The 27,934-nt window shown below is 38.6% G+C and overlaps 4 protein-coding genes across 4 annotated transcripts in view; 2 read left to right on the top strand and 2 right to left on the bottom strand.

The window, feature by feature from the left end:
• Positions 1 to 8,065, top strand: part of LOC110057703 (lipopolysaccharide-responsive and beige-like anchor protein) — a 49,093-nt gene extending 41,028 nt beyond the window's left edge. The window contains exons 43-54 of the mRNA XM_020764290.2: positions 487 to 559; positions 1,105 to 1,199; positions 1,609 to 1,695; positions 2,039 to 2,066; positions 2,214 to 2,354; positions 2,927 to 2,980; positions 3,061 to 3,216; positions 3,861 to 4,040; positions 4,544 to 4,645; positions 4,725 to 4,927; positions 5,571 to 5,722; positions 6,727 to 8,065. Coding sequence (XP_020619949.2) covers positions 487 to 559; positions 1,105 to 1,199; positions 1,609 to 1,695; positions 2,039 to 2,066; positions 2,214 to 2,354; positions 2,927 to 2,980; positions 3,061 to 3,216; positions 3,861 to 4,040; positions 4,544 to 4,645; positions 4,725 to 4,927; positions 5,571 to 5,722; positions 6,727 to 6,796 — 1,341 coding nt within the window. The 3' untranslated portion in view covers positions 6,797 to 8,065. The remainder of the gene's footprint in view (positions 1 to 486; positions 560 to 1,104; positions 1,200 to 1,608; positions 1,696 to 2,038; positions 2,067 to 2,213; positions 2,355 to 2,926; positions 2,981 to 3,060; positions 3,217 to 3,860; positions 4,041 to 4,543; positions 4,646 to 4,724; positions 4,928 to 5,570; positions 5,723 to 6,726) is intronic.
• LOC110057704 (septin-6-like) lies at positions 7,370 to 16,936 on the bottom strand. The gene is made up of 14 exons (XM_020764291.2): positions 16,818 to 16,936; positions 16,625 to 16,739; positions 16,353 to 16,412; positions 14,663 to 14,716; positions 13,432 to 13,513; positions 13,137 to 13,277; positions 12,919 to 12,964; positions 12,774 to 12,845; positions 11,230 to 11,319; positions 11,035 to 11,131; positions 10,680 to 10,731; positions 9,939 to 10,188; positions 9,408 to 9,485; positions 7,370 to 8,655 (listed from the first exon to the last, which is right to left on the bottom strand). Exons 1-14 carry the CDS (start codon positions 16,851 to 16,853, stop codon positions 8,539 to 8,541), a joined length of 1,290 nt encoding a protein of 429 aa, XP_020619950.1. The 5' UTR covers positions 16,854 to 16,936; the 3' UTR covers positions 7,370 to 8,538.
• Positions 16,937 to 16,997: 61 nt separating this feature from the next.
• LOC110057706 (calcium uptake protein 3, mitochondrial-like) overlaps positions 16,998 to 27,934 on the top strand; it is a 28,343-nt gene continuing 17,406 nt past the window's right edge. The window contains exons 1-10 of the mRNA XM_020764293.2: positions 16,998 to 17,374; positions 18,466 to 18,497; positions 18,906 to 18,984; positions 19,211 to 19,258; positions 19,686 to 19,768; positions 20,627 to 20,668; positions 20,779 to 20,891; positions 21,405 to 21,444; positions 21,697 to 21,834; positions 22,297 to 22,405. Coding sequence (XP_020619952.2) covers positions 17,104 to 17,374; positions 18,466 to 18,497; positions 18,906 to 18,984; positions 19,211 to 19,258; positions 19,686 to 19,768; positions 20,627 to 20,668; positions 20,779 to 20,891; positions 21,405 to 21,444; positions 21,697 to 21,834; positions 22,297 to 22,405 — 955 coding nt within the window. The 5' untranslated portion in view covers positions 16,998 to 17,103. The remainder of the gene's footprint in view (positions 17,375 to 18,465; positions 18,498 to 18,905; positions 18,985 to 19,210; positions 19,259 to 19,685; positions 19,769 to 20,626; positions 20,669 to 20,778; positions 20,892 to 21,404; positions 21,445 to 21,696; positions 21,835 to 22,296; positions 22,406 to 27,934) is intronic.
• LOC110057710 (RYamide receptor-like) lies at positions 24,228 to 26,047 on the bottom strand. The gene has a single exon (XM_020764296.2). It carries the CDS (start codon positions 25,602 to 25,604, stop codon positions 24,600 to 24,602), a length of 1,005 nt encoding a protein of 334 aa, XP_020619955.2. The 5' UTR covers positions 25,605 to 26,047; the 3' UTR covers positions 24,228 to 24,599.

The raw sequence follows: 27,934 nt of genomic DNA, 5'->3' as shown, positions 1-27,934 counted from the left end.
TTGGCTGAGGATTGAGATCGGAGAATAGTGGGCGTGTCGTGCAAAAATGAAGGACAGATAACTATTTTCCCATCCGCCCCTACCTAACTCAGTCTGTAAACATTTCATCATGACATACTCTTGATTTCGTTTGGGGAATTGTCAAAATGTCTTGGTGAATGTTCCAATCTGAGCGCGCTAAATAAATCGCTGACGTGAATGGGTAGACATTTTCTTTGGTTCTGTCTTTGTTTCTAAACAAGTTCTTGTGCAAATCTTTTCTTGCGAAAATGAAATCGACTTGCAATACATTGAGAAAGGAAAACGCATTTTCACAACAAAGGTTTTGCTTCTGGACTCGCAGAATTGAATTCAATGTTCTCGATTGTTAGTAATAACATACAATGCGGCAGTGTTTTTTCCCTCGACATTCAAACTCTAAGATATTAGACTTGTAAAGCCCCATCGGACACTTTATGTGGAAGATCTATTCTGTTTACATTGCAGGCTTTAGAATCGAAACACGTGTCCGCCCATCTACACGAATGGGTGGATCTCATATTTGGATTTAAACAGAAAGGTACAGTCATGGAATGAAATACATTGATCAGCTTGTAAATTCCCCTTAGTGTTTCCCAGTTCTCAACGTATTTCCCGAAGTGATCGACGCCTTTGTTAAGAATTATGTACTTGAATAGCAAACTGGATTTATGAAAACCGTGGCAATACTTTGCACCAAATCACCCATATGCACTTTTATTTTACAACTCCTAAAAGCCTTAAAATCACTCCAAGCGATGAAAAAAAAAAAAAAATTAGAGAGAAGAGTAAGAAAAAAAACATAAGAGAGTGGACGAAAAAAGAAGACTGACATTTTTTTAAATTTGTTCTGGCGAGAACAAAAACACAAGGGCGCCATTTCTTTAAGACTGTTTTCGTAATCCAGACGTACATTCAATAACTTTAAGTCCTGCTTCCAAACTCCCAGGGGAGATTTCTAACCATGCCATTACGCAGAATTTTCTCTAAGTTTATTTTAAAATTGTTCTGTGTGGCCTAAATGAAGAAGAAAAATATATAGATTAATTTTCGCTAGAGATAGTCAACAGTCTATTCTTTTCTTAGGTCCTGAAGCAGAGAAGGCGACCAATGTGTTTTTCCACTTGACTTATGAAGGAAATGTTGATCTGGACTCCATAGCCGACCCTGTCATGAGAGAGGTGAAAAGTGTTATGCTTCTGTGGTTTGTTGCTAAGCTCCCTAGAGCAAATTTATCGAGTTAGCTACCCTCTGTCATTGGTTTAAAAATCTGGCGCCACCAACTGGGCCAATCAGGTAAAAAAAAAAAAAACTCGACTTGGCCAGGCAAGGGCCTGGTGCATTTTCTTGCGCTTGGTAACGCTATGTCTGAATTACAATTGGCTCATTATGTCATTCACGATAGTTGTGATTATTTTGGTTTCACGACCCACGACTGAAATCCTCCCTATTATATGAAAGGTAGTTTATTTTATTTTAGAAAGAGTTCTTTCGCTTAGGTCTGTGGTTTTTAAAGCTTCATATGAATAAAATGTCAAAGTTTGGCTAGCTTTCCCGACTGACCACAACAAACTCATGTTTCCTCTTCAGGCTGTTGAACAACAGATCAAAAGTTTTGGTCAAACGCCGTCACAGCTGTTACATGAACCACATGTTCCAAGAATACCCCTGGAACAGGTAAAATGACAGCACTTTTGTGGGTGGGAAGTAAGAGCTTTTTTTCGTTTGGTTAGTTGGGAGGAATTATTGAGCCCGCGAGGCTTGCGGAATTCGAGGTTTTCGTAAAGAGGTTAATAGGTAACATGACGTAGATAGATGAGCGTCATCTTGATGTAATATCATTCGGAGTGCTCATGCCTCTTGCTGATTGGACAAAGGGAATCGTCAACTTGTCGGGTGCTGATACGAAGTATTGTCGAAAGTAAGGAATGTCTCTCCAAGTGATTTTAAAATTTCCCTTATAGTTGCACTGTAATTTTTGTACGATGAAACTCACCTTGTTCTTTGTACTTTGCTTTAGAGTAACGAAGAAGGAGAGCCATTTAAAAGTACGTTGAAGAGCCTGTTGTCGTATCAGTTCTTTCTTGCTTTAGAGTTTTGAATTTGTAATAGATACTTGTTATCAGGGCATTGAAGTTACTTGTTTTCATGTGTCTATACCGCTAACGTCCGTGCGTGGTATTTCTCCTCTACAGGTATATATTTGACTTTCAAAGTTACGGGTGATGTCCCGGTAACTCACGTGGCAGCTAACACGGACTCTACCGTCCCCTCCCCTGCTGTAGTAACCATCAGTTGTAACCAGTGTTTCTCGGTCAACAAGTGGTTCACATCAGGTGAGGGACTTGCCGTCTCTGTGACACACGGCTCGATTTTCTGTAGCATGAGTATTGCAGCTCCACCCGGATGGAGTGTTATCTCAAGGACATCCCCCACCGCGGAACTTTGTCAGGTTTTCACGACAATTGGTCGAATCTCATTTATTCTCCTGGGTGGAGACGAATTGTGAGAGTAGAGTCTTACCCAATGACTCCGGCGAGAGGTTGAACCATTCGTTGCGATCCAGGCTTTCAGATAGTGTGTAATTCAGACAAACTCCAACAATAATGGCTTGATCTCATAGGAATTCGACAAATGATAGAGACAGTTGGCAATGGCTTTGAAGGAGATGAAAAAGTTAACGATTTTCCACGCTTTCAAATTTTGCCCCGTCTGCTTTGAGATTTTACCGATAATGTATTTGCATCATGAAATCCTTCCAGGAAATTGCCATCAGTTTTGAGAAGAGTTTATATCAATTCTTTTTCCGTGAGCGAAAAGAATAGTTTGTACATTCATTACAGACATCTTGTAAAAGACCCGTGGACGTTTATCCAAATTAACCGAGACATCTGTCTTCTTTCTTTAGCGGATCCAAAGCAAAGTCTTCGAGGAGTTCAAGTTGAACAAGATCCCTTATTAGGTATGCTGGTCACCTTACTGTTTCAAGTTTTGCTTGACATATTTTGAAATTGTGCTGAGGAATATCTCTTGCCTTAACAGCTACATCCGCTGGCCGACAGAAGCGGCAGCTCGGTGAGCCACTGGACCAGTCAGTCACGCCGTGCGCCTGCTGTTTCGTGGTGACCGCTGACAACAAGTACATCATGGCTTGCGGCTACTGGGATAACAGCTTCAAGTGTTTCTCGGCGGATAGTGGTGAGAAACTTGCGATAAATAGAAACGTTCGTGTTTGGCTATCTGCGTGAGAGCCTGCGGGTTTAACTACTTGGATGCGAGACATTCTTGGAGATTTTGGCCAAAATATTCGTTATGTTCGCGCTTGTTGTCGCCTTTATACAACAGTACCTTTCGATGAATAATGCTTTATTTTCGTGATGAGGTCCAGTCAATGTCTTAAGAATAGACCGTTTTCGATATATTAAAATTCAGCTTGGCAGTGAGGCCTAGAGGACACAAACAAAAGAAACTGAATGACAATGTTTATTCATTTCTTTTGTTTGTGTTCTCTAGACCTCACTATCAAGCTGAATTTTAATTTATCGAAAGTGACCTATCGGCATTTTCTGGCTGTTTTCCATATGCAATCAACGCCCGACAACTTGGTAAAACCCTCCATATAGCGACTTCTCGTGTGTTGAAGCTTAAAATCTGTTGTAGCAGAAGTGGTCTTTAGCAAATCTGCTGTACATTTTGCCTCATCTTTCGCTGATGTATGTCCGTAATAGCGGGTTGACAGAACAGGAAAATGATGCTGCTATCCTTTTTTGGAGGGGAGAGGAGGGGTGGAGGTGGCTGAAATTGCTATCAACTCGTCTTTTGGTACTCTGTTTCTTTCTTAGGAAAATTGACACAGTGTGTGTTCGGCCACTGGGATGTGGTAACATGTTTGGCGTACTCCCGACACGCGGGTTTGACAGGAGGAGACGCGTTTGTCGTTTCTGGATCACGTGACGCCACTGTGTTGGTTTGGCGCTGGAGCGAGCGGCTTCAGAGAGTTGCGGCATCTGACCGCGCGGAGGGTGAGTACTAGCTTTAAAATCTACTTTTGAAAATCAAAGGAGTTAGGACTTTATTTCATTTTATTAGCCCTTGAGGCCCTATGATGTAAAAAGGAAATTAAATTCAGCATACCCTTTTAAGTAGAAAGGGGGTCATTTCGTTTGAAATCATAACTCATTAAAAAAAAGTAACAAAAAGTGAGTGTTTTGAGTAAAAACGAAAAACCGGGAACGGTTCAAACTGGTAGTTGTAGCTGCCAAAATAATCGGTTTTTGGCTCGCAAAGTCTATAGGATTGCCAGGATCTTTCCGTAGATATATTTGCTCACAGCACCTTAGGAATGGCGAGGGGCATGGGGCTTAGTAAAGTGGGAGGCTAATGAAAATTGAAGTTTTAGAACGTTTAGAGCTTGGACGGTATTTTCGTCAAGTTTAGTTTTGACTAAACATGTTTAGTTACTGGAATTGAGGTACATGTCAATTTTTAGGATTGATGTAGATCATGTCTGATTTTGTTTTGTCAGGTGACAACCCTTCCCCACTGGCCATACTTACTGGACACGAGCAGCCTGTTGTTTGTGTTGATGTCAGCGCCTCCATGGGACTTGTGGTCAGCGGTTCGCAAGGTATGTATCTTAGGAACAAGATGGTCGAGACAATGGTATTAAAATAGGGGGGTGATGGTACTGTTTTGTTCTCTTGTAGAGGGGCCCTGTCTCTTACACACCACAACAGGAAATCTCTTGAGAACACTGCGTGGTCCGGGAGAGTGTGTCAGACCGAGGCTGTTGAAGCTGACGCGCGATGGCCTGGTGCTAATTAACTATACAGATGGGACAGGTCATCTGGCGGTGTTTACCATCAATGGCCGGTTGTTAAGCGACAAAAGGCTTGATGACCAGATGCTGGTACGTATTTGTCAATCACAGAGAGTTTTCAAGGCAGAGTAGCGAGTCACAGTTTTCTTGCTTTGTATGGAACCATATTATCTAAAACTGGAAAAAACTGCTATCGCCTCGTGCGACCCTTACGCTTCTTTGGTGCTTAGCAACCTCTCGCAGGCATCCATAACTCGATAGTTGCACTCTGCACGCGTACCACTTCTTCATTTTCGAATTCGTGGAACTGATATGAGCTTTCATGTTAGGGAGCAATTACTGAAAGGCTTTCTCCGGTTCAAGGGCAAAAGGTATTGATTACAACTTGAACTGCAAGCTTTAGTTAGATACAATGCCAAGTTTGTCTCTATTGTAATCTATTTCCATCCTTGCAGTCGTTAATCATTCTCGTTTTCCCTGGTGCACTTGTCATTTATCAAATACTGTTCTACAAAATCAAATTGTTATTTCAGGGTGAATATTTTGTAACCATTTCAAATAATTCTGAAAGAAATGGTTTTACTCCTTGTAGAAATCCGATGCATCAGTTAGCGTTGGATTTTGAAAGAAATCATCGTGTAAACCTTAGTGCGTAGATCGCTACCAATCGAGACTTTTTCTAAGAATTGTGTGCAAAATAACTGATGTGTTTCAATCCTTTACCTTCTCGCAGGCATTGGCGCTCAACAAAGATGGGAATTTCTTTGTATCCGGGGGGTTCAGTCGATACTTGCGGGTATGGCGGACACATGACTTGTGCCTACTACACACCTATCCGCCATGTGATGGCAGTATTAGAGCTCTGACTATCTCTACTGATCAGAGGTGCGTAAAATTCGCTTGATCTTTGCAGTTTTTCAGTAACGCAACCAGTTCTGAAGAAAGTTTAGCAAAATAAACTTGATTCGAGGCCGTTGTGAATGCTCCACTGTTGGGCTACGGAGCCACAAATAGGCTATTTTACACTTGTTTGCTCTAAGGCTGGCGGTGTCCTTGCTTTGTCCGCTTGTCTTATCTAAATGCAAACTAGTTAGCATTAGAACAACTCGATTTACGCAACAAAAGCAGTGAGGTCTGCATCAAAACAAGGTCACCTCCAGCCTCGCTGCCATTCAAAGGCCAGGTCACTGAGCAGTCAACTGCAAAACGGTCTATTGAGAGTTCTGTTCATACCTTTGGTAGGGTGAACATGCACAGAAAGAGGTGATATTTGATAGTGTACGTGAGATAAATCATATGTCAAGCGCTGGTGAAAGACTGCAGGAGAGTGCGATCTTTGTACCTTTTTAGCTGTTGCAATTGGAATTTGTTCTTTGTCAAACGCTAATGATGCCGTGCGCGCTGCAATTAGGCTATGTGAATTGACACAATTTGACTGTTGTGCGGATAAGTCGTGACAATTTTAGTCATTAATTCATGAAGTCAACAGGCTTCTTAAGTACTCGGGATGTTACAAAAACACTAACAAAGCTCTTCTCGGGTTGCTTTAGTGTCTTACTTGGTGTTTGGAACCTATAAGCAATAGAAATGATACAAAGTGGTTTATTAAACATGACAGAGGGAGTCCTTATGTAGTAGGCAAATGTTTGTAAACGTTCGTGCGATTCTCCGTTTTTTTTTTTCTTTTGAAGCGGCCGAAGCGTTTCTGTTGGGTTCGAGGGTAACCCTGCGATGGACTAGCATGCCACTCAGGGAGGAGTCGAAGTATTCCTTGTTGCTCCATGGGCCATAAGGCTCAACGCAGACTTGACTCCCAACCCCTATTTACTAGCTTGGTATACCAGTTTCTTTCTGCCACTTATCTCATTTGATAACCTTTTTGTCTCTAGGTGTTTGGTGGCTGGACTGGCCTCGGGTAGTATCTTAGCCATCGCCGTGAACTTTCCAGGTCGTCTTTGACATCAATACAAGTCCTTCCTTTACAGAGAATTTTGTCACAGATGTCACTGAGAGATATCGAATTCTTATGGTTCAAGACTGAAGACTAAAAGTTTCAATTGTAAGCTGCAATGGACAGTCTCGATTGTGTAAAATGGTTACAATTCTACAATTAAATCAAGTTTTGATTTGACAGCAACATACCCTTTATTGTTTTAAAACCGACGTTTCTTAGCGTGGGCCTACAGGCACGTTTGATATGGCGACTTTTCTACAATTAAAAACATCCCTGTTAGTCTACACAGGGGGTTGAAATCGCCGCGGCAACGACTCACAAATCGCAGGTGTAAACGCGCCGTCGGGAACTGGATTTTTGGGGTCACTCCGACAACAAGAAGCAATCGCAATGCAGAACGTGGAGCATTCCAATTTCAGCTAATCAATGTGGAGTACAATTCAGTACCAGTGGCTTTTTCCCGCCTTGCTTCCGGTTTCTGCCCGGTTGTGTGTTGCCTTCTAAATTCTCCAACGACAATCCATGAGAACTAGTTGTATAAACTCTTTATTTTAAAGGACAACCACACAGACAGTTGATAAGGACCGTGTTTGTATTTATTAATTCAATGGACTTTTGCATTACGATAAAACAACTAGTAATGGTTACATTTTCTAGCCGAGAGATTGTACAAAATCAATAGAACTGATTCCATTCCGATAGGGTTGTTCTCCACCAATTTTTGGGTGATCTCAAATTGCTAGTGAAAATTAACTTTTGTTGTACGGGTTTGATAAAATCACTTAGTATCAACAAAAAAATTCTTCTTACATTACTATTTGGGAGATTACAATAAGGTGGTCAATTCTTTCAGTGTCCTGACCTATAAGCTAGATTACGTGTTGATCTTATAATGACAAATAAGAGGCTGATTACGATTGGGGCTTAAATTTAGGTGGGTGTAATTTTTCGGGACATTTTTTACGACGGTAGTAAATTGTAGATGTACTCAAATTACAAAGTGCAACATAATTTTCCTTAGGATAACAAATTGGTGTTGAAAATTGGTAGGATTAATTTAAGCTTGTGGAATTGAAACGGCTGTAGTGTTTATTGATCAAGTTCAGGAATATAATATTTGAATGTTATTGTAATAAAGTTGCCTGCTGGGTAAAACACAGCTGGCACTAAGAGCACCTCTTTAAATAGCTAGTATATGAACAGTCGGCAAGCTATGAAATGTTATAAATTAAGATAGCACTGTAAAACGAAGTAAAGATAAAAGGAAAGTTTGATTGTGGTGTTCATTGTTATAATAATTGTAAACGATCAAGATTCACCCTTGGCGCCCCGCTGAAGGAAAAGATAAAAAAAGGACCTGGTAACTAAGAGGTCAAGGAAAAAAAAATAGTACCCAGGATCTTTCTTCCTTTCTGTCCCTCTCTTGCTCAAGACCCTGGGAACGAGTCTAGGTAGCGGGGAAAAAAGTTCCCGTTATAAAAAGACCCTGAACGCTGTAAAGAACAGATTTTTTTATGTTGAAATCGCTCCGTGTTCTGATTTCTTTTAGCGAACGAGTTAGTACAAAGTCATACTTCTTTTGGATACCACATTCAGTGGAGGCTCACTCTTATGAGAGACGGAAAAATTAACATGAACTCTACCTCTATTATACAGCAACTGACATTCCCCATTTCTTGCCCCAGTTAACGAGGTTAGACTGTATTACTAGAATTAAGTTAATAATTTGTTAATATTCTACGTGTCTTTATTTCTTCTTTCCCTTCATTGATTCCTTGGCGACTTGGGCGGTGGCTTGCTGAGCTTGAGCCTGTGCGGCCAGGGCAGCGGCTCTTTTCTTGTTAAATAAGTTGATTTCTTCGTCCTTAAGACAGAACACAAAATAGCAAGTCAGAGGCTTGTTGGAATTTTTTTTACCCAAGTGTCACCCTTCAGAATCATTACAAGAATCGCGTTTAAGAATCTTTCATAACTATCCAGTCGAATGCACTTCCGGGTAACAGTTAAGTCAATTGTTTTACTAAGTTTTGTATTGATTCAGTCAACCCCTGAAGTCCTTCTCAAAGTAGAACGATACTCGATTGGTTTCGAACTCGAGGGAACCTCAAAAGTTCTGTTATTTCATATCCTCGTCTATTATTATCAACCTAAAAATAAATGCCACCCTATACCAGCATGACTGAAGTGTCGTTAAGTAAGTCTCGCTTTTTTCAATGTGGTCCACCTCACAGCCCAATACCATCTCCGCCATCATAAGCCATCCTCTTAATGGTTCCTATCATTTATCAAATGCAATAAGCCATTTCCGAGGTACTTTGTGCCTCAGTTTCAAAACAAGCCCTCGCACAAAACCTTTCATGTGAAAATGAGTTTGATTTGCATGAAAATGAACCTGTGGGCGGAACACAATTTATATCTGAACTGTTTCACACGAAGACTCGTTTTGACATGAAGGGAAGAGGCAACTCTGAAAGGGCCAATTGTAATGGTCTACATTAATGTTGAGCCTGCTATTGTTAGAGTTCGTAAGATGTTCGTTCCAGAAATCATAATAGAAGTGCTCCAATGATACGCAAGCGACGCCTCGCACAACAGAATGAAACTCATCTGCCTTACCAGCATCCTTCGTTTTTCCTCCAGCTTCTTTTTCTCGTCTACTTGTGTCTTCTTCAAATGTTCAAACTTTGCATGGAGCTGGTGATAAAATAACGACGCAACGACATTAGCGTTCAAATGCTACAATAGGTTCAGTTCGTGTCCTAGCGGTCATAAAAGTTTGCATAAGAACATGGCCTAAAATGACCAATACTTATTTGCAGAAGACACCACGGTTTTGATGGAGAGTGTGTGCGTTTGTGATCGAAGACGATCGCAATGGACAGGGGTTTTATTACCGATTTCGGCAGGAGGGCAACTGGATTTCACAGGTGGACAAAACTTTTTGAACTGAGGTTCTCTATCAGAAAAACGTTCCTCCAGATGGTCAAACCTGTTGGGCAAAATCATCCTCACAGCTGGTCAATTTGCCTGGTGCCTGGCCCTTAATGAAACCCCTGGCAATCTACATTCTTCCAGAGTTTTTGAATCAGTTTTTCTACAGAACAAGTAACGCTTTCGTAGACGCTCTCGAAAATCTCCATCTCTTACTTCCTGTTCGGCTTGTTTCAATTCCGCTTCCTTCTCCTTGACCTTGTTGACAAAGCTCTGCCTCATCTGCTCCTCTCTGCCCTGAATGTTCTTCATGTATTCTTGTCGTCTGAGTTCGTACGTCTCCTGTAGACTGTGAGGCTGTTTGTCTCCGCCACCATCACTGAATCCCATGTCCTCCAGCTTGGTCCTTCTGTACAGCTCGTAGTGCACGGCGTGAGTCTTGTCAATCAAGTCCTGCATGTTAGTACTGAAAATAGAATAAAGAGTATGGTTGAAGAGCTAGTAAAATGCTGGTTAAATACCTATAGGTTCCCCAGTTAGAGACCTATCTACCTATAGTAGACAACGAAAAATATCCCAGTTATAAGCCCCTCTCTGCTTTTTCTTGTTTCAATACAATGTTTTGGGCACCTCACACGTTTGTCTCCTTACTTGACTTACTGTACTTTATATTTAAATGCAGCTGAACGTGTATACGTTATCCTCATCTTACTTTCATCAGCTCAGTCCCTTCCTCCTTACCTCTTGTAATTCCTTCCCCCACCTTGTAACTTTGTAAGCCTAAACGAAAAATTTCCTGCCAACAGCATACTTAAATAGTAAAAGTCGACACTCAACACTCGTTTGAAAAGGTCTCATCTCGTTTCCTGAAATTCGACTTTAGTTGTCTTCAGCCTCGATTCTCGAAATTTGAGAGAATTAAGGAAACGGAAAAGGCAAAATGAATTTCCCACTTACCGCACTAACATTTCCCTCAGCTTCACAAAGTCACAGTGATTTTCATTTTCAACTAAAAAGTACAGAAAAGAAATCTAATTTGAACTTTCTTCAAAAAAAGAACGATTTTCACAACGACCCTCTTGGAAATGTCTAACACTGAACTTAAACAAAAAGGCCATTGAGAATACTTTTCGGTTAACAATTATCAATCACTTTCAGTAAAAGAAATCTTATTGTTATGCGCTATTTATGAATAGAGGTCATTTCCAACAAAAGAGTTTGCTTTGGAAAACCAAAATAGCCATTGTAACTCCCCACAAAGCGCTCTACAAGTAGACAGCAGTGCTAATTATTGAATAACGTTTCCTTTTACCTTCTACAGTTCCCCAGGGATATTGTCGAGCTCTTGTCTTCACTTTGTTAACGATCGCTTCTTCACGGCTGCCAACCACCGCAAATGGAATTTGTTCCTACAGTTGAACATAATGACATCAGTGCTTGCTGGTTAAAATACTGTACAGAACCTAAAAATGAATATCCCTAAAATTTTCTAAGCAGTATTCCTTACATTCATGCTAGCATTCATTTCGGCAACAGTTTCATCGTCAACGGGAAATCGGTAAATTTCTACTCCATTACTTGCAAGTTCTTCCATGATCTGAAAAAAAACAACCAAATATTGCTTGGAAATTGAACGTCAGCTCACCAAGCTGACCTGCTTATGTCAACCTACATGTAATTTAATAATTCATCAAAGAAAGGAAAGGGAATCAAAACTGTGTCAGTGGCTTGGTATTTGATCGTCTTTAGCACAGACCCTGTACAACCTTATTTTAACTTTATTGCCTGTATTCAGATATGACATGAAACACCATCTCTCATTAAATATTGATATAATGTACGTGTATTACTTAGCTCTTATCAACCGAGCAGGAGGTCTGTAAGGGAGAATCTTGACCGAGGTCGTGAGTAAAGACCGAACGCAGTGAGGTCTCTACACACGACCTCGGTCAAGATTCTCCCATACAGACCGACTTAGTTCAGTTAATAAGATGTTTATTATATGGCAAAGAAAAAAACTTTAATTCGTTTAATGTAACTGGTTTGCTAACATTTTGCTTGCAAACGGAGATGAGCTTAACTTTAACCTGCCGAAATTTGCTCGTCCTCTTTACTTTTTTTTTTTTTCTTTGTCACCAGGCTTTTTGGCACTTCCGTAAATGATTGAGAAGAAAATAAAAGAAAACAGTGAACATTTTTGTATTTTAGTTTGCTACTTTTTCAACACAAAATGAAACCGGTCTAGATGCCGGTCTACATGGGAAAATCTAGACCACTGTCAATATCAATTTCAGCCAATCAAATTCGTGAATTCGGTAGTTCCCAGTCCTTGTGAGACACAGCCATATAATAAAGATAGGTTACAAGTATTAAAATGCTTGGCCAAGAAAGACAGTAATTAGCCACACAAGCTACATGTACTTGCAACAAGTTTTAAGTCCTCTCAAAAGAATTCAATGAAAACACATTCGTCACAATGATGCTCTACCAACGAGAGACAAGAAAAATTGTGACCTACAGCGGCAGGTTCAAATGTGACAGAAGTCCTGCATGCTACTAGGATTAATTTCCTAATATCCTCCTCATACTCCCCCACATGGCAAACATGTAAATCAGTGTTTTTTTTAAATTTTATTTTAATCTCAGTCTTGTAATACAACTGATGTTTCTACTGTATTTAAATAAAGTGTATGTACGTATGGTTTCATTTGGTTTCATATGGGAAGGGGGAACTCCCATACGAAAGGGTCGTTGATGTTTGTCGGAAAATTTGAATAAAACTCTTAACTGAAAGAAGAAGACCAATCTGGTCATGGCTCCAGCTTTATTTGACCCCTAAAAATATCAGTCTAAAACTGACATGACAGCGTTACTTTGACAGCAAACCTAAAAGAAACATTGGCAGCTAAAACTTGGGCATTTCCTGAACACCCTAAGCAAGAACAAAATCTGTGATTTACACCCCTAGCGAGATGACCTGAAGACAAGTATCCCTAATCTTTTCATTCACACGGGATAAAATTACACCATGTTAACAACTGGTTCTCTCACCTTTTCTTTGAACTGGTTCAGTTCACTTTTTGCTACGGTGTCAGCTTTGGCAATGATGGGAACAATATTCACCTGCAATAATAAAACAATCAGACAATGTAGATAATGTATGTTACATTTTTTGTGGCAAACAATAGAAGCTCACCTTTTTGTCCAATTTCTTCATACAAAGAAGATCCAGTGATTTTAACCTAAGGACAAACAAAGTTCATATATGTTTTTATAGTTACATGAAGTAGTATGGAAATACTACTCAAATTCCATGCCCTTTGATAATTTTGCAAGTTAGCGTCTTTCTTTTTGTATGTATGATTTGTGAAATTAAATAAATTTATAATTATAAAAGAAAAAATAATGACTTACGAGTGGCCTGTTGGAGAAATGAAGTAGAGGCAGACATGTACACGAGTGTCGTTATAAGAGTTCAGCGTTCTTCTTATCTTGAGTTCTTGCTGAAGATATTTGTCAAACTGTGAATCAATGTACTCCACAATGGGACTAGCACTGAATAAAGAACACAAAAAAAACTTGTTACTTGTTGAGTATGTCAATAGCTTGCTACAGATTCTATTGGCAGTTTAAAATAAAGGTAGTACACACAATTATCGTAACAACTACAAATTGATGGAATTGATATGGTTAAAATAATGCAATCTACCTGTCGTCCTTGTTGATCTGGTCTCCATAACCAACAGTATCCACAATTGTCAACTTTAGTTTCACATTACTCTCATTTAAATCTGTAAATAATAAATGACAATTTTATCAATGTTTACCATGTACAGGTACATTTTATTTTATTGTCAATTTTATGGTTACAGTTAATTATATTTTTGCATGGAAAATGTAACTTTAGTACATGCAGTAGCTTCAAAAACCATTAGTGTTTTACTTTTATTATCCAGTTTCATTGTACTGAGCGAGAACAAATGCTAAGAACAGAAAATTTTGCAACTGGCAAATACTTCACTCAACAACAGCGTTACAGACTTATAGTAGCCTGTAAAAAATTTCAAGGAATTTTCAGACATCATTTTCCACACTTATCTTGACTTGAAAAAACAAAAAACAACAAAAAAAAAAAACACATGGAAAAATGTCTGATAACACATGTGCAGTAAGTAGTGGAGTCTCTTCAGGAGTTCTTTGGAAAGTTTTCAGGTTTCTAGGACTGGTGTAACATTTTGAACACGACAGACTGGGTTTTGCCACATTTCCAAACGCTGAGAACAGAGTTACTGTAAATCCTCTAATTAGCACCTGGGGTGCTTATTTCAAATTCAAGAGAAGATGAGGGGCGCTTATTTGAGGGGGGTGCTTAATCGAGGAGGTGCACTTATTTAATTTTTCTCAAATCGTGGCCTGACATGACCATTTTTTTTAATACATCATCTGTGTGTAAACAGCAACATAAGCTGTTTATTGACATAAAAATTGATCTTAAAGTTTAAATTGTGGCGCTGTTAGTACTTGTAATTTTTTTCCAAACTTAATGTGTTCACAAACTGAAACAATGCACAAATCTAATACTACACGACAAAAACTATAAATCCTTTGTTGACTCATTACTTGTCAACAAAATGGGGGAAGGGGAGGGGGGCGCTTATTTGAGGGGGCGCTTATTTTAAATAGTTGGTTTGACTGTTCTTTGAAATAACTGGGTAACATTTTTTGGGTCTGACCACATTATAGCGGCACCTGTTGTACACATTGTCACACATTTAATTTGACGTGAAATTAAAAACCACAACCTATCCTAAATAAGTTAACCACAACTGTAAAGAAACCTAATTAATCAGTGCTTGGACCTGACTAAAAATGTTTTGCCAGGATGAATTTTGTGAGTTTTTTAACATTAAAAGAAAAAATGTCCAAGTCTATATGCTCACCATATGTGTGATGCTCTACTTTAACACCTGGCAGCTGATGAGAATGCGGGAGACCTAAAAAGAACAACAGGTTCACAGGTAAGGTACACTGTAGCCAAATTGTAAGGAGACTTGTGATAAACTTAATACACAAGCCATGGAGAGACATCTCTGAGCCTGAATCAGTAGCTTGGGTTAATTCCAGAACTATAACTACTACCAGGCCTTGTCAGTTTCAGTTTTTTCAGTTTTTTTATTATTGCATGCTATTTACAGAAAAACAACTTAATGTAAGATGGTTTACAATGACATAGGAAAAATAAATACAGATAGAAATTAACTAGAAGAAACAATATTTAATTGTGTACAGTGACCAAAGTAGCCAATGAGCTTTCGAGTTGGTGACTGTCATGCAGATATAAGTTGGCGTTGGCTGCATGCTAAGTTAATTTAAATTAATATTTACATTAAAGACAATATTATTATCATAAAAGAAGAAAGACATAAATAAATGCAAGCTAAAATAAAGGAAAACAATGTCCTGAATATTGTACAGCATTATCTTACATACTTAACGGTTAAACTATGGTCAGTTTTGAGTGGTCAATAAGAATCTTTTATACCGCTTTTTGAAGAGCATGTATGGAGAATGTTTAAGTTCTAGTGGAACAGATTCCCAGATTTTTATTGCTGAGAATTGAAATGTAGATACACCATAATTGGTGCGCACTGATGGCTTAAAGAAAACTAATTATCTACCACACGTGATTACTTTGTGTGAGTCCTGTAGTCCTTTAAACTCAAGACTATAGGCACAGCCCAGTTAAGATTGTTGGGCAATGGAAAGAATCAGTTAATTTGAGTGCTATGCCTCACAATCACTTAGAAACTAAATGTGGAGTTCTGAAGAGACTTGCAAATAAGTTACTGAAGGTCTATTTCAAAATAAATTCAAACTCTAAAACATGAATTTTTTTTCCACATTTTAAAAAATCAGGCGTACTATTTTTCAACAGGAAAAGTGGCTTGCAATTTCTTTTGTTTCCTACAAAGATATACAACTGTAATTTATTCAGCTACAGAGCTGATCTATAAGAAAGATCTAATTGTTTGTTATCATTCCATACTACTGAACTTCTGATTCAGCTGCAGAATGTCTCAGCGTTGAGGTTAATATTTTTGGCCCTTGAATAAGTTATGTTTGGTTATCTGGTTTCAAAATCTGTAAACATTAAAAAGCTCACTTTTTGGTAACAGAATGAAAACCAACATTGAAAATTCACTTCATTCAGTCTGATGATCAACAGGTGTTTCCACTAATTATTCTCAATACCTCGTTGATTCTTTTGAACAACACAACATAATTTTGGATATATTCATCACTCTTGCATTTGCATAGAAATAAGCACATTACAGAGACCAACTTTAAAACACTCCTCAAGTCTGTAGTACGTGACATTTCAGGTACTTTACATAAAACTAACAATTGTACCCACAGATCTGTCACTCATGCAATATTTAGTGGATTTTGGAGAGTGGCCACACCTATTAATTCTACCACACAATAACTATTAATATTAACAATAGCAAAGCGCGTTTGCATCACTTCCCCTCACAAACTCCAAAGCTTGTGCGGAATTTGAATGGAACTCTTGAACACCCACATATGTACATTTACATGTTACATATTACAGATATAGCCCTCACACACCTTCAAACGTCGTTTTGAAAAGACAATCCATCAGCGTTGATTTTCCGATTCCCGTTTCCCCTAAAAAAATGAAAATAGATCCATTCATTTAATTACGTTCTAGATTTTCGCTTTAACATCAATTCAACTTCACGAACATCGTGTTTGTATTTTGATTTTGACGTATGATAATAAGTTTGTATACTGCCGTTGAATCATCGACGCTCTGTCCCAAAGCAAAATGAAAGACTGAAAACTAATTTCACCCTTAACAAGACGTATCTCTGACTCACCTATGCATAGAATATTGAAGGCAAATCCTCTATTCACTGATTTATTGACGAGCTGGTCTGGTAAACTGTCAAAGCCGACATGGCCTGCTAAACGAAGCTGCCGCCCATCCGCTCCCTGAAACAGAAACATTTAAGGAGAATCGCAAAGAATTCTTTTTCAGAACAACACTTACCTACAAAAACGAATACTTACGAGCGTTCTGCAGTAATCTGTAACCGCCGAAGCCATTTCTATCGTGTGAAAAATCTAAAGAAAGCTTACTGCAGCTGTTGATGTATATTTTGTGAAATGAAGTGCCGAAGAATGAAAGATCGCGCTTTGGTCAGCGGTTTCTACTAGAGCTCAGTCTTTCACCTGCCAGTTCCTCGAAGATCGACTCTTTGATGTTTGGGGTAAATTTGTGATTATTTCCATGCAAGATATTCATACTCTGCTCTCTCAAAGCTTCCTGTTGTCAGTGCAATCCTTTCCTTGAGCTATGTTCTCGTCCTTAGCGGGAAAAACGTCCTTATTTCGCGTCACGCTCGTTGGAATTGGCGGAGTGAGTTGTTGCTTGTTGTGGAAAATTCAAACCAGAAATTCATCTGTCAATGTAGTTCTGGCCAAATCTACTGCCCATCATTCACATGTTCATTCGCAAACAAGGCGGAAAAGCATGTTCGAACAATTTGCTTCCATTGAATTCGATGGACAGTACTTCATGACTCCAGCTGACTTCCTGGAATCTCTCACGTACAGAGACTTACCAGGTAATGATTGACACGTGATGGACACACACCCAGTAACCTGTCGGTCAAATGCAAACTTAACTGTACCAAAACATCTAGCTTCCTACACAGAAAAATGGTTTGGCGTGTCAAAAACTCTCTGTTTCTGAGCAGACAGGGTAAAATAATTAGATGACAAGCCAGGCTATCACAGAGCTGCATATTATGCTACATGTATGTGTAACATTTATCTCAAACTTTACTATTGTGTACTTAAATAACATAACATGAACTCCAAACATTGACAGTTGATCTAGCTGTCGTGTCTGTGTACCATGTAACAACCAGTTGCTAAGAAAAGCACATATTTGATTCCTCAAAAAAATAGTAAGCATTAGGCAATCAAGTAGAGAGTATTATTATCCAACTGCAGCAAATACTGTCCAAATAACAGTACAAATATACAGTGATATTGTACAGTTATTTGTACAGTAGAAAACCTCTTAGCGGTACAGGTCGGCACGCACACGCAAAACTGTCACACTCTCCCTCTTTTGTTGATAAATTTATTGACCACAGCAGTTGGATAATAAATCTCTTATTAGATGTTTTGGTGTGTAGTATCACTTTATATTTTTACTCACTGTATGTATTTTGACTCATCAAAATATCATGCAACTCGTAAATATATTCAGCAATACTACATGTACATACCAAAACATTTAATAAGATATCTAAATTCAAGACTCCCAGAGATGCCCGGACCCTTGCTTGAAAATCCAAGACTGAGCAATTTTGGACTGCAAGACCAGTAGTACAGATTCAAAGATAAGACTTCCTGGCTCATCACAAAGGATTCTGGAGTTTTGAGATCAAATCAAGAGTTTCCCAGGCTCATGGATTTCTACATACCATTTTGCCACCCCTCAGGGTTTGAACACTACGACCTCAGTATAAACGAGTTTTAGAAGATAAGTCCAAAGGTTATTGGCACTGGTAACAACACCTACAGTGTAAATGTAAACCTGCACAATCCTCACTTTTAATAAAATTTGTGTCATTACGAATCTGTTCGTGTTTTATGTAAATTTCAGGTGTAAATATATTATTATTGGTTTCTTGATTTTGTATAGGGTGGAGTCGGAAAAGACCCTTATCAGAAGCAGTGAGTACATAAATCATGTGTATTATTTATATCTATGGACCAGGTAATGTTTATTTTGTTTAATGGTGTCATAGGATTGTGCACTGTATCATGCTATTTGAATTGTATAGTATTTTTTTTGTAAAATATCTTTATCATTGTCTCTGAAAAGCCCCCATAGGGAGTTGACAATAACATTTGTATCATATCGTATCGTATCGTATCGTATCGTATCGTATCGTATCGTATCGTATCGTATCGTATCATATCGTATCATATTACTTAGATGTACATGGGGTTTAGAATGTCTTGGCATCATAATGGTAAATGCTTGCATCTCATTCCACAGTAACACTTGGCATGTGCACTTATCTGCTTAACTAATGCAATAATCTTACATGTACATGTTTCTGTTACTTTCCCTGACAGGTTATTTCACAGATGGTGAAAAGTACACCTTCAATTTCAAAAGGATCCAGGAAATTTTTTCGGACATTGCAGGATAATGGTATTTAATTTTTTAACATCTGTTTGTGTGGCTTTTTTTTTTTTAGTTTAGAAAACAGATGTTGTATTGGTAGAATGCAAAAATAGCTTGTGCCACTCATTGGTTTTAATCAATGTTCAAACAGTGTCCTCACAACATAAGAACTTTAATTATTTAATATACACCCATACATTATGAAACTTTAGATTCTATTTATAGTAGGGATATTATCTTCTTTTGTCCCTAGGAATCATCACTTTCTCTGAATATTTATTTCTTTTGACCATACTTACAAGTAAGTAATATGTAGTGACACCAATAGTGTTTATTGTATGTGTTAAGTGTAGGGTTGGGTGGTATACCAATATCAGTGGAGAATTTAATCAGACATGTCAGGTGATTTCAAAATCACAGCATAACCAAATTTATTCCGTTGAACAAAACACGCAGGAAAGCAAGTTTTATAATTCAAGCTTGATCAGTGCTGCACACTAGTTAAGGTTTTAAAAAAATATTCTGCTTGTATTATGTGGTTACCAACACATACGGAAGTCTGTTAGTATTTTACTGTTATTAAGAATATAAAGAAGTATGGCGTATTTGTTTTCCTCCTGCTACAGCTGCAGTAAATTAAAATAGGGTGCAAGAAGACCAACAGTAATTTTAGCAACAACAGCATATCATTTTCTTTGAAGAACTTCTTGTCATTTGATTTTGCACAGAGTCAAAAAGAGGCCTGGAAATTGCTTTTAAGATGTTAGACAAGGACGGGAATGGTCGGCTTACTAAGGATGAGTTTTTTGTGGTAAGTCAGTAATCATCTATAATATTATTTACATGTGGCTAAATGTAATTTAGGCAAAGTTCAAGTCGAGCAAATGCTGGCCAGCTGTCTCTGAGGGAGACCACGCTCGTTGGGGTCTTATACGGGGCTTTGCAGGGCATACATGTTTTGCTTACCAGCTGTGTGAGAACATGCAGTTTGCCTTGATGGCCATTCATGCATGTAGCGTGCTTTTGCTCCCTCACCTGGACCCCTCCCTTTCGCTGGTGACGGTAAGTATATGGGGTGGTAAGTATCTCCACTGACTCTGTCAGTGTGACGGTGCCTGGTGGTTGCCGCTCTCAGGGTTGCCAATGGATACCTGCATGCTCTGTTCGAGGCTCATATGTCGGCTCCACCATCCCTAAGGCACCTTTCCCAAGCTCATCAGTTGGCGATGAGTTTAAATATGGATTTATTGTATTATTCTGATAATGTCATTTTAATGTATTTGGGGTAATCTCTAGAAAAGTTACAGTGAGCAAAATATTATCATGAACAAGTAATTACTAAGAATATTGATAATGTAGAGCAGCTCTCACTTGGCTATCGAAAAGTAATTGGTTTTGCATTACTACCTGTACACACCACTTTTTCACCCAATCATAAGTAAAACCAAAAGCTATCGTGGCTCAATCTCGCATGTTTTTCATGCTTCACATCAGCTACATGTATTTAATACAAGTTTTGACTGGGTCATTGGATTGTCTGCCACCTTTGTGATTGGCCAGAGTGATAACTTTGGTTTTGGTTTTATGACACCCAGTTGAAAACTGTTCCAAATTACAGAATACAATAAACGACCAAAAGTAATCTTTCAGTTCTCTGTTTTATCTACAGCTTGAGGAGATGGTCAATAAAAAATCATCAGCAAAATCCATGGTGAGAAAAAAAAAGACCTGCATATAATTGTCATTCTTGATCAACCAATTCTCAATTTTTGCGCTGAAGATTCCTTTGTAAATCAGTTGGTTTTTTCGTGTTTATTTCAGGCCTTGCAAGAAAGTGAAAAGGAAAACGGTGATTGCCGCAACAATACCACACTAAAAATGCACTTCTTTGGCTCCAGAGGAACTGGTCAACTAACTTTCAGCCAATTCTCCAAGTATGTAACTTATTAGTCTTGAGACAAGCCATTAAGTGTTGAAAATACGTGTTCATTAAAGTTACATGTACACGAAACAGAAATTATCTAATAGTCTCTGCGTGCACTGCAGACCTATGATTACTCCACAATGTTGTTTTCCAATGGTAATTCTTCACTAAAAACTACAACAACAACAACAATAATAATGATGATGATCATAATAATAATAATAATAATAATAATAATAATAAAGATAATAATTAATGTTTACAATATGCAGACTTCTACAGTATATACATGTATATGCAATGCTCATCATTTGTTGAGAACTTTACTGGGCAGAGGTTGTACAGAGGACATGACTATCAACAGAAACTTTGTTTTACTTTCTGTTCTTACACTGTAGATTCATCCATAATCAGATTTTCCTTTGCTATGATATAAGCCATTATTAAAATGCAAGACCGGGTTGTGGTTACTTTTCAAAGTATGCATCATTAATCTATTTTTTATTTTTTCTTGCGTACACAGGTTCATGCAAGATTTTCAGTTGGAAGTCTTTGAAATGGAGATATCCTTTACATAAAAAAACATCCATGGCAGTTGAGCTGTGAGAAGACAGATACTGTCCCTTCTAGTATTGTCTTTGCAAGAGATTGAAAACATCATTTTCTCAAACAAGACAATCAAATGATTTTATATTACTGATACTAGAGTTTTTGAAAAAGAACAACAAGTGTAAACCATAGGCCAAATGTTGGCTAGGTTTAACCTTGAAAAAGGCAAGCTGGAGATGAAATTAGATTTTCTTAACTCAGCCCACTTTATGGAATATTCAAGAGGAATGCCGACCATCCCAGAAGACAGTTTTGGTCGTTTGTTGTTGAGAAACACTTCGCTGGAGGAAGAAGAAATCCAAAAATACTTAGACAGACTTTGTAGCCGACTTAGGCAAAGAAAGGTGAGAGCCTCTAGTTCAATTGTTAGGGGTAAAAATGCTGAATTATGTGAATACAGGCGCTGTCGTTGTATGTATAAAAGTTGTTATACAATGTTTGCGAGTTACTTGCCGGATGCAGAATATGGCTACATATGTAAGTACGGTAACCACGGCGCCACTTAGGAAATGAAACAGATCAAATTTTGCAGAGCAGAAGAAAATATGGCCTTAATTTTAAGTTGGCATGTTTTATCACACTAAAAGGACGCTGTAAAAGCTGGTCAGCGTAATCAACTGAAGCTGGAATTCCTTGCTTCTGCTTTGTGGACTTGTTGTCTATTAGACAGATCAGACAACAAAGACGCCCTGATTAAAGCATGTGGTCGTGTTTCGAGCGCTGTCATACAAAAGAAGGCTGTCTTTTCAAGTGGTCAATAGTCTTGAGCTGTAAGGTTTTCCTGCATTTACATCTCATTTTTGTAGGGCATTACTCTGGAGCAGTTTCTTAGTTTTGGGATGTTCCTTAACAATTTGGAAGACTTCGCTTTGGCCATGAGAATCTACTCCATTGCCGGACAAGCCGTTACTGAAGGTACAGTAGCCTACACCGTGTTTTCCCGCGTTCAATATGCAAACTCGTGCTGTATCAAATAGCCTGTTCCAGGCTCTCACGCTGTCAGTGGAGACGATCGAAAAAGCGGGCGGGCGAAATTTGTCCACTGGTTTATCTCCAACCGAAACAGATTTTAAGAAAAGGAATTTTAGGCAGAAGTAAGAGTGGTATTTACATGTCTGTTAATGGAGGACTTCACTGACATTTCTTGCCGTAAGGTAGCTTGAACTTCCTGAAGGTCTGTATAGCTGTTTTGATCAATCGGTTTTCGTCAGAGATCAACCAGCGTTACTTTCGGAAAGAAAGCTAACGGTAAATTAGGGAAAATCTTATTCAAAGTATCTATTTAGCCAATCAAATCATGTCTGTCCCCAGAGCTATATTTTCCTCGTGCCAAGTCCCCGCCGGCTACGAACGACAGGTGGTTTGGGGAGCGAAAATAGGCTGGTGTAAGAGACGATGGTTGCTGTTTAGAACGCAGGAAACAGTTTGATTTTAAACAATAGAAACGAGAAGTCTGGAGTATTTTCTCGCGTAATTGTCGACCAATAATTTCCCTTAGAAATTTCCGTAAAACAGAGAAAGCTACATGTATCACACAAGCCCTCAAGGTAACATTTTTTCCTCTCTAAACAGCAAACTTCCTTGCGTAATTATCTGTTAAAATTAGCTCAGTCTCACTTCATGTTTGAATGTTAATTTGCCGAGTGCCGTTTCCGCTGTGTCAAGTTTAATTTGCGGAAATTGAGTGAGGATAAATTTTGCCACCCGATTAACGAAAATAAAAATTACATATACGGCTTAATTATTTATGATTTTTTTTTGTTGCGCTTCTTGAATTATGACCCCCTGAAATCAAGCGATTTTTCTTCTTAATTAACTTCATAGTTTCCTGTGGCTCGTATTGTTTAAGAAGTTATTCCCCAGTTTTATAACTTGAATTTAATGGTTGTGCGTCTTTTAGCGTGTGTACTGAACGATTTGGAGGACACCATCTTCAGTTTTTCGGCCTATGATACATTTCTATGAAAGAATGTTGAATACGCTGGTCTGACGTAATAAGAGTTTGAAACTGTTAAAGCATATATTGAGTATTTTAATGTTTTATAACCCTGGAATGACTAATGCTTGTCACTAAATATTACCGAATGAATATCGACCCGAAAATACCGTCATGAAGAGATAGAATTCTTCAGTATAAGCAAAGAATAATTGTCCTTAAGTATTTCGTTACAGTCCCCGTTATTATAAAATAGATTTCAACCTCTTCAGAGTGAGTCTTAGACATAATTTTGGTATTATATTCTTTCGACTTTTTTTTTGCGTAGATAATTCTAAAGAGGGGGACGAAAATAACAAATTGTTGTGTCCTCCGTTAGTTGAGTCTTTTTCCATTAAAATGATGATTCTCTGTAAAGATCTCGCCGATATATAAACAAGAACTGGACTACTTTTTGTCATGGTCTAAAGGCTTTCTTCCTTTTCGTTCAAACCAAGGATAGCGTTAACGTTTTGAATATTTATTTTAAAATGCCCTGGGGCGGACATGCATTAATTACACTGTTTCATAGATAACACTAGTGCAGTACGTTCAAAATTGCTTTTAACTAAACAAGGTAAAAATATATTCCAGAGACCAGTTTTAACTCCGCTTCGTCAAGGATGAGTGACTGCTTTCGATTTATTTTTAATTTTAAAGAATTTGTTACCACAGAAGTGTGTGTTTACACTATTCCAATATTGTGATATTAAAAAGATTTCTATCCACAATTGTATATTTGCAGCGAGCAAATAGACCACATTGAAAAGGAAACATAAAAACACTAAAGCAAACGAAAGAAGAAGTTGTCAGTCAATTATTTTGGAGAAAGGTTATGTCGAAAACATTTTTTCGTGAATTAAAATTGAACTGTGTTTAACCGCAGTAGCCGAAAACTGCGAAGGAAATTAAGCAAGTGATGTAGAAATTATAAGAGAATTACTGTAGTAAGCAAGAAAATTACACATTCTGCCAAAGAGTACTAACATTTGGCGCGTATATTAACTCTGAAATGTAATGCAGGAGATATATAATGCATTTAGAACTTTTTTGGGGAAAGAAAAATGAAGACCGACAAACATTGTTTGTTCTTTTATGTTGTTGTCTCTATTTCACTTTGAAGTAGACTGTATTTCAGTTTTCACTTTGACAGCTTTGAACCGTAAAAGAACGAACGAGATCTACTTCGTTGTGCCTTCTCCAGAAAGTTAACAGTCTCAAGAACTCCGCTCTGAAGGCTCTGTTCATGACGCCATATATGACAGGGTTAATGGAACAACTGCCAAAACCGAGGTATATGTATAACAGAAAGATCTGTCTTGGTATAGCGAGCTGGTGTCTGCTGTAGGAATCAACTAAGTCAATAACAGCTATAGGTCCCCAGCAAATAATAAAGCCTAGCACAGCTGCAAATAGTGATTTTGTTATCTTAACTTCTTCCACGTTTAAGCGAAGAATCGATCCTTGTCTTGTGTTGTTCATGCCTCGATTGTGTTGTTTGATGTTTTTGAAAATCTTGTAATAAGTGAACGAAATGATTCCGATGGGAATAGCGATGTAAAACACATCTAAATATGCGATGTAACCCATGTCCAGTTCTGGGGATTTGAAGTTCATAAAACAGATTACTTTACCGTAATGTACGATAAATGTCGCCCATTGAGCCATCGATGAAAGCCCCGCACCAAGAGCAGCGAAAAGTGTAATAACAACGACGGAAAGAAGAGTAGATTTGACTTTGAAATGCTTACGGTAAAGATTTGGTTTCACCACGCGAAAATATCGGTTCACTGCTGTTGCAGTCATGAGTAGCAAGGAGTAGAGCGCAAAGAAGAAACAAAAAAATCCCTGGAAATGGCAGACAGCGCCGCTGAATGGCCACTGGCCTGTTACGAGAAGAACTCCAGACATAGGCATACACAGGACCGCCATGAGAGCATCTGATATGGCTAAGGTCACTACATAGATGTTTGGTAAAGTGCGAAGTCTTTGGTTACGGTATACAGCCCAGCAAACCATCACGTTACCAGTGAAGGCCAGAAAGTTGATGATCATCATTAAACCACTTTCCAACACAAGTAAACCATCTTTGCGTTCCTGCAGCTCTCGAAAAAGATTTTCCTCCCCTTCTGCTGACATTTTGATTTGAAAAGCTTTCAGTGTCAGCGAACGCAATAATCGCTTCCCTGTCACCCCTATTTGCGCAGATTGTGTTGATGTCGATTTGGTTCAATTTAACCTTTGTTACGCGTATTCCATTCAGCACAAGAGTAATTTCTCGTAATCAAGAGCTGCTAGATCTCGCAGAGAGTTATAAAACAATAATTTGAAACCAAGGGAACCACCTTTTTCTATTTTTGGATGGCAATTTTGCAAGTTTGATTTTTGTTGAGCAGGTGTGCGCTGGGGTAAATTACTCTCGTTTGAATGACCAAAGTTACTTATTTCCGCATTTCGTATCGGTACACAAAGTGAAAGCATATATTTTTTTGCAAATTATTTTTTGCAAAGCGTTTGCTATTGTCAGAGTATGTTCTTTTTGCTCTGTGAAATGAATGAAAACATGAAACAAAACTATCCGCCTCCCACACATCAAACCGCTTTGTTAATCACTAGTGGCATTACAGACACCTCGAACTCATGTTTCTAGTAATTAAAATGATGACAATTTTCAAAACAAAAAACGAAATTAAATTCCCTTTGTATGACAAACCCAGGTGATTCAAGTATCGTGGACTTATATATGTTTGTTTGTCCGGCGGTCGTGACATGATCAACATTGTACTTCTTTCTCATTTCACTACAGAGTTTAAAATCTACCATCTTTCTTAATTTATCACCATGGAGGCAGTGTGGCCGAGAGGTTAGGGCGCCGGGCTTGAAATCCGGAGGTCGCGGGTTCAAGTCCCGCTCTGACCACTTAGCTGGAGTTGTTTCTCTGTAGACTCTAGTTCAATTCCTTGGTCATGCTTGTAAATAACCAACTGGTCTGCCTCCCGCCATTTGAGCCTTTTAAGCCTATTATGTTTAGTTGAACTAGCTAGGTGTAGCTAAACGCATTGACCACTGAAAACAGCAACATTTGAACAGTTGAGTAGTACTTCCTCGATATTGCTGATCCCAACAGCATGCAGGACGCGTGTCGCATATGAACCTAGCAAATGCCCTAGGCACAAGTCTCTCTGTCGCTAGCTCAGAGGGGAAAGCGCCCGCACGGTGCAGTCTGGGAGGTCGTAGGTTTGAATCTTATGGGGTGCCCAGACTTTGCTACATGCTCTTGACGTGATGAATATTATATCGTTTTAGATAGCCTAACAAACCAGCTTACACATCATTTAGCTCTTTTACTTTTGTGTTTGGGAACTGACGTCCCAAGTTTGTTACGACTCATTCAGTTCATTTTACTTTGTTGTATATGTCTTTACTGTGAGTACTTGATACTTTAGTTTGATACTACTGACCATTGTTAAAACTATGTACTGACGAAACCGAACTATGAAACCAGTTTGATGCAAGAAAAGGCCAAAAACTTACTGCAGCATTTACCGACGATCGTGAACGATTTAGAGGCCTCACTGTCGCGGGTACGTTACTGCACGGCCTAATCAAGAGATCTTGTGACTAGAAGATGTCTTTTCTTACTATGCTGCGGCTTCAGAGATCTTTTGCTCATCTTCGGCTATCCTTGAATGTCTTCGAGTTATCTACGGAATCTTCGGAAACCCTCGGGTAATTTTCGGAAATCCTCGTGGGACTAATGATACCTGTCCTTCACGAACGAAAACCTACGACACATTCTCTCTGACTATCTCACTAAGATAAGACTGAATTGAATGTTACGAAATCTCACTCGCAATGAAAATTACTCCCGCGGGAAATTGGTATCGATAAAAGAAGCCGAAGTAGAACCATAAAGTCCTTTATCCAAGTTTAGCGGAAGCAGTGATTCCCTATTACATTTTTCAACTCTCTTATCGGATTATGCTTCAAAGTCAAATACCGCTTCCAAATTACTTGACTGCGCGGCCAAATTGGGAAGTCTAGAAAGGGCCTATACTTACTACGGTGAGTAATCCTAGAAAGTTTTCACGTCTTCTATGAAATGTTCGGAAGTCCTCGGGTAATTTTCGGAAATCCTCGGAGTAATGATATCTGCCCTTCTGGAACAAAATATAATGACACATTCTCTCTGACTAAATCAATAGGATATGACTGAACTACGAAATCTCGCTAGTGAAAATTACTCCCGCGGGGAATTGGCATAAAAGAAGCCGAAGGAAAACGAACCACTCCTTTATCCATGTTTAGCGGAAGCAATGATTTCGTAATGCATTTGTCTACTCTCTTATCGGCTTCATGCTTTTAGTCAACATCTTAGTGTAGGCTCATTTCGTCTATAAAGTCACGTTTCTCATCTTACAGATAAGTGCTGTCCTCTTCAGTCAATTAGTTTGACTTTCTTTCCTTCA

Source organism: Orbicella faveolata, unplaced genomic scaffold (assembly GCF_042242905.1).
Source record: "Orbicella faveolata isolate gen_17 unplaced genomic scaffold, um_ofav_v1 contig_35, whole genome shotgun sequence".
Classification (NCBI taxonomy): Eukaryota; Metazoa; Cnidaria; class Anthozoa; order Scleractinia; family Merulinidae; genus Orbicella; species Orbicella faveolata.
The sequence above is the reverse complement of the archived record's forward strand: the minus strand, read 5'-3'. Positions and strand labels throughout refer to the sequence as shown.